At 43.0% G+C, this 5,280-nt stretch overlaps 1 protein-coding gene across 1 annotated transcript; it reads left to right on the forward strand.

Moving 5' to 3' along the window:
• Nucleotides 1-1,802: 1,802 nt before the first annotated feature.
• LOC123925876 (lithostathine-like) lies at nt 1,803-4,521 on the forward strand. Its single transcript, XM_045979447.1, has 6 exons — nt 1,803-1,821; nt 2,134-2,221; nt 2,776-2,894; nt 3,101-3,238; nt 3,832-3,958; nt 4,233-4,521. Exons 2-6 carry the CDS (start codon nt 2,146-2,148, stop codon nt 4,298-4,300), a joined length of 528 nt encoding a protein of 175 aa, XP_045835403.1. The 5' UTR covers nt 1,803-1,821; nt 2,134-2,145; the 3' UTR covers nt 4,301-4,521.
• The last annotated feature ends 759 nt before the right edge of the window (nt 4,522-5,280 follow it).

Genomic DNA, 5,280 nt, shown 5'->3' on the forward strand with positions numbered 1-5,280 from the left:
TGTGCTTTATTTCCTGTTCCTTGACCTCTCCTCCCTCCACACACATTTTCTTGAATAACTTGAAAATAAGTTGTATATATCATGACATTTCATCTCTAAATACTTCACTATAAATATCAGAAGTATAAGGAAATTCACTATGATACCACTATCACAAGAAAAAAATTTAAAATTCTGGGATTACCAAATATCAGCCCATATTCATATTTCACAATTGTCCCTGAAGTGACTTACTTTATTAATCAAGAACCAATTAGGTTGCTTTATCTCTTTAGGTTATATTAATCTAAAATGGATTCTTTGCTCCATTACACTGAGTTTTTCAAGAATTTGAGAACATACTCCTTTCTAGACTTGTAATTGCTGTTACTGACTTCTTCTCAAGTAATTCTTTTAATGTAGTAAGATTATTTCTCAATCATCTTAATTATCATATTTGTGTGATATATTACTTTTTATACTTTTAAACTTTAATTTCCACTGAGCTATCACTATAGTTATGGCTTTAGATTTACATATTTTTGTATATATTTTGTGACTTAATGCTTTCTTTTTCCTTTTTAATAAAAGACTCTGTTGGCTACATTTTTTATTAGATTATTTGTGGGTTCTACTGACTTCAGATTCTGAGGACATGAATTAATTATGGACTTAACTGCGTGAGCTCATCACCAATCCCTACCATAGACAATTACACACAAGCTGACCTAAAAACCTATTGTGAGAGTCAGGATCTGTAGAAAATCCCAGGATAACTTTGTCCAGGACTGGCCAGACCAAACCTGAAACACAGTATGAGCCACAGGTTTCTCGCTATTGCCAAAATTGCCAACTCAGAAATAAACCTGAATGAGGAACTTTTCTCAGTATCCCTACATGACGCTGGACCCACTCCCAGTAAGAATGTAGCAGAAATAAATGTCTTTTCATCTACAACCAAATGATAGTCTTGCAAGGGAGGCTGTTAGCAGCCCAAGGTTGTGAGCATCTTGACGTCGCACTTCTAACTCAGATGCAATATGGGACGATGTCTACAATTTCATCCAGTTCCTGCTCTGACCCTTCTTTAATCCTCATTTTTTTCCCTTTTGTTCTGCATCATTTGACTCTAATCCTTCTTATGCTCTAATCTTTATTACCTCTTATTCTATTCCATTGTAATTATCCATCTGGGAATTTCCATCTCTCAGGAAACCAGCAAGGCAAGTTTAAGCATTTTCCATAGTATCTTGGCTCAACTATTGAATCCCCAGATGATTCTGCGTTTTCTTTGAAATTAACCACCATGTTTAAGAAGCAACCCTGAAATATCATCCCCACTCTTGCCTTTAGTTCCTTCTATGCTCTTACCTATGAGTCCTGTGATACTTGTGATTGCCATACTCGCCTCTACCTATCATCCAAAATTATTTAATTTAATTACACAAGATAGAAAGAAATACATATGTTTGCCTAGGGAAGGAAGTTCTTGAGATGTCAACCATAGAATCACTCCATTAGGTGTTCCCCCTTTTTAATACTACAATTTGTGCCAACAGCCCTTAACACAGAAGAGGCAGGGAAAGAACAAACTCCACCTGTTCCTCGGGAAATGCTGATCTGCTAACAGGAAAGAAGAAAAATCTGTGGCAGTTCCCAGCCTTTGCTGGGAAGGGACTCCTCCCTGCGGTGCCAATCTGCTTGAACCAATGCCAAGTACCTCCCATGACTCCTGTCCCTTCAACCACCCTGTTACTCATTTCAGGGCCCCTCCTTGGAATCTTCTTATAAAAACCCAATCTTCTCTGACCTGACAAACCATTGCAAATCCCTGAAAGACAGGTGAGTAGAAACTGAGAGAAAATGAGACCTCATGGCAGGGGTTCTACTCTACATATTCGGGGGAAGGTACAGGAGAATTGCTGTCACACAGAGGAGCTCTGATCTCAGCACAGCCGGCTTCGCAGTTCTCATGGCATAGGAGGGAGTACAGACTTCCCAGTTCTTTCCAGAGCTATACAAGGGGACAGATGTCACCGGAATCAATTTGTTCCTAGGGGATTAAACAATGGAAAGACAAGGACGAGAAGGGGCATCTCTGCATGCCCTCTCTCCAATCACACTTTCCTTAGTGATCTCTGATTGCTTCCGCAGATCCCAGACAAGATGCTGCCTCCCACAGCCCTCCGCAGCTTGTCCTGGATGCTGCTTTCCTGCCTCATGCTCCTGGCTCAGGTCCAAGGTGAGCTCTCCCTGTTTAAAGGATGGGGGCCTTGTTGAATGCTAAGGGCCAGAAGAAGAGGAAGGCTCCCATGGTAATGGTAACCTACATCCCCACACAAAGAAACTGCCTAGAATTTGTCTGTCATCACTCCTTCCTTTGGGGTAACCAGGGATGGCAGGCATCCCAGTGGTCCTCTAGCACTGTAAGGAGGTCATTTCCATTTTGCCCCTGCACTCTCAGTTATGTTGATAGGTGAAAGCGGAAAAGTGTGAAGGGTCAGTAATGAGATACAGGGAAGGAGAATGAGGACCAGTGCAAGAATGGTCAGGCTAGAGTGGGGGAGGGTTGGACTTAGAAGGAGAAGGATGAAAGAAAAGAAGATTCCTCATTTAGTGGGGTCGGTTCAAGATCCAGAAATCCTTGAAAATGTTGGCAATGGAGAGAGGCAGTCAAGACTTTGGCATCACTTCCCCAAGCACTGGTCTCATACGTATTCCCCTGGGTCACCTCCCTATCCTGGTCCCCACTGTCCTATTTACTTCTTCCTTCTCTTTGGTTTCCTTCCACCCTAGGTGAAGACTCCCAGAATGATGTGCCCGCCGCACGGATCAGCTGTCCCAAAGGCTCCAAGGCTTATGCCTCCTACTGCTATGTCTTATTTATGACACCAAAATCCTGGGTGGATGCTGATGTGAGTACTTGGGTTTTCAGTTAGGGGTTTTAAGAGAAAGTACATTAGAGACCTGAGGAGGGGGTGGGTTCCATTCTCCAGAATTTCTTGGGCACAAGATTGAGCACACACATCTTTTGCATATATGCCCTTCTCTCCTGTCTCTGCTCTGCCCTCCACCCAGTGATGTCTCAGTCTCCCTCTGAGTTTCTCCCTTCCCCACACAGATGGCCTGCCAGAAGAGGCCCTCAGGACACCTTGTGTCTGTGCTCAGTGGGGCTGAGGCATCCTTTGTGGCCTCCCTGGTCAAGAACAGTGTGAACACTTACTCAAATATCTGGATTGGGCTCCATGACCCCACAGAGGTATGAACTCATCTTCTCTTCATAACTCTCAGGCTGCTATTACCCCCCAGGCCCACGACATGTCCCGTGTGCCTGTCCCTAAAGAGCCCTGGAGCTCAGAGATCATGAGGGGGAAAGGGAAGGCTTTGCATCAACTCAACAGCCGAGTTCTGTGCAAGTCCCTTGTCTCCAGCTGAAGTTAATCCGCCTCCTGTCACACTTGTACACAATTTGCATGTGAGGCCTTATACTTCAGTTTTCTGAACTCCACAGAGGCTGTACATACTGTGTTGAGGGAATCCTACGTGAAGATAGGATCCATTTTTGTTCTATATAGCAGACACTGTCTTTGGGGTTCATGGGGTAACTACAAATGCACCACTAATTGCTGTTCAGTCAGGAACATGTTACTCTGGGTGGTTCTGTAGGTCTTTGTCATTACTGGTTTGGGAATCTGCCAATAAGAGCAAAGAGTTAGGAAGAGTTTCCCAGAAGAGAGCTCTGGCTCCAGGGCAGCACCTAGATGAGAGAGCAAATTTGGTGATCCTGGGGATGGGTTCGTGCCAAGAGAATTCTGATGGTCATTCAACCTCACCAGACTTTATCTTCCATAGGGCTATGAGCCCAATGCAGGTGGATGGGAGTGGAGTAGCGGTGATTTTCTGAATTACTTTGCCTGGGAGAAAAACCCCTCCACTATTACAAACCCTGGCTATTGTGGGAGTGTGTCAAGAAGCACAGGTATGTATTGGAGGAACTACTTCCTGCCCAGAATTTTCCATCCTCTTTTTCTTCATTTCCTGACATGACCTTCAGAGAATCCTCCTGAGCAAGAAATGTACTGTTGGTTTGTCTTCCCACATCCCTTTTCATCTCTCCTTTGAGTCTCCTTCCTCTGGTGGACACTGGGGAGGATGAGAGAGGTCTTGGATCCTAGGCCAGAATCTGGGATGCCTCTCTCTTGGGTTCAAGAGCTCCACCAGCTACATCTACCTGAGATCCTTTGTCTTTCTAGGATATCTGAAATGGAAAGATTACAGCTGCACTACAAGCCTACCCTATATCTGCAAGTTCAGGGGCTAGGTCTGAAGTGATGTTGGGAGCCAGAGTTTTGCATGCAGCTCATCATGGACTTGGGACCAAGTGTAAAGACTACCCCGAAGGAAATATTCTTCTATACCTCTAAACTTGACCACCTCATGATGACCTTCCCTTCCTCTCAGCCCCATTTCAAACCCCTCTGTGTTTTCCATAGTTTAACTTCCAAATGGCAAAATTAAAAAATAAAGAAATTTAGTCTGTAATTGCCTCTCTTGTGTGCTTCTGACTCATAGACAAACTCTGAGGAGAAGGAAGTCATTGGGGGGGGGGGGGTTCAAGAAGAAGAAGAAGGGGGGTCTTCTTTTTGCACATTTTCACCCTAGTTTCTGGAAAAGTGACTTAATTTGCATTGCTACCAGCACGTTAGTGATGGGGTGTTTCAATACTGTTCATGTAGGATTTGGGTTGGACACATTGTTCTCCCACACATTTTGGTGTGCACAAACTCCTCCAGGTCTCTGATGGTATGATACAACCAGTCTGGAGGTTCAGATGACGTTTAGAGCAGTACTTCCTAAATTATCAGAGTGAAGGAAAATGAATAGGTTTCATTAATTTTTGAAAAACAGACTATACATAAATCTAAAAATTAAATGGGTAATATAGATAACCAAAATGTAGACCTAATTTTTTAATAAGTTTTGACAGATATATGAATGATATATCAAATTATTGTACCATTTTTGGGCAGAGGAGTTAAGATGGCAGAGATAGGTAGAGTCAAGGTAGCAGGAGATCAGCTGGATAATTATCAAACCATTCTGAGCACCTACAAATCCAACAGGAGATCGAAGAGAAGAGCAGCAATTCTAGAAACAGAAAATCAACCACTTTCTGAAAGTGTTTTTTTCTTCTAAAAAATTTTGGTATACAACTTCTAATAGATCAAAAATATACCTGAAATCTAGCACAGGGTTTGTTCTAGTCTCCAGCCTGAGTAAATTCTCTCCACGTTATTTTTC

This window comes from Meles meles, chromosome 15 (genome assembly GCF_922984935.1).
Source record: "Meles meles chromosome 15, mMelMel3.1 paternal haplotype, whole genome shotgun sequence".
Classification (NCBI taxonomy): Eukaryota; Metazoa; Chordata; class Mammalia; order Carnivora; family Mustelidae; genus Meles; species Meles meles.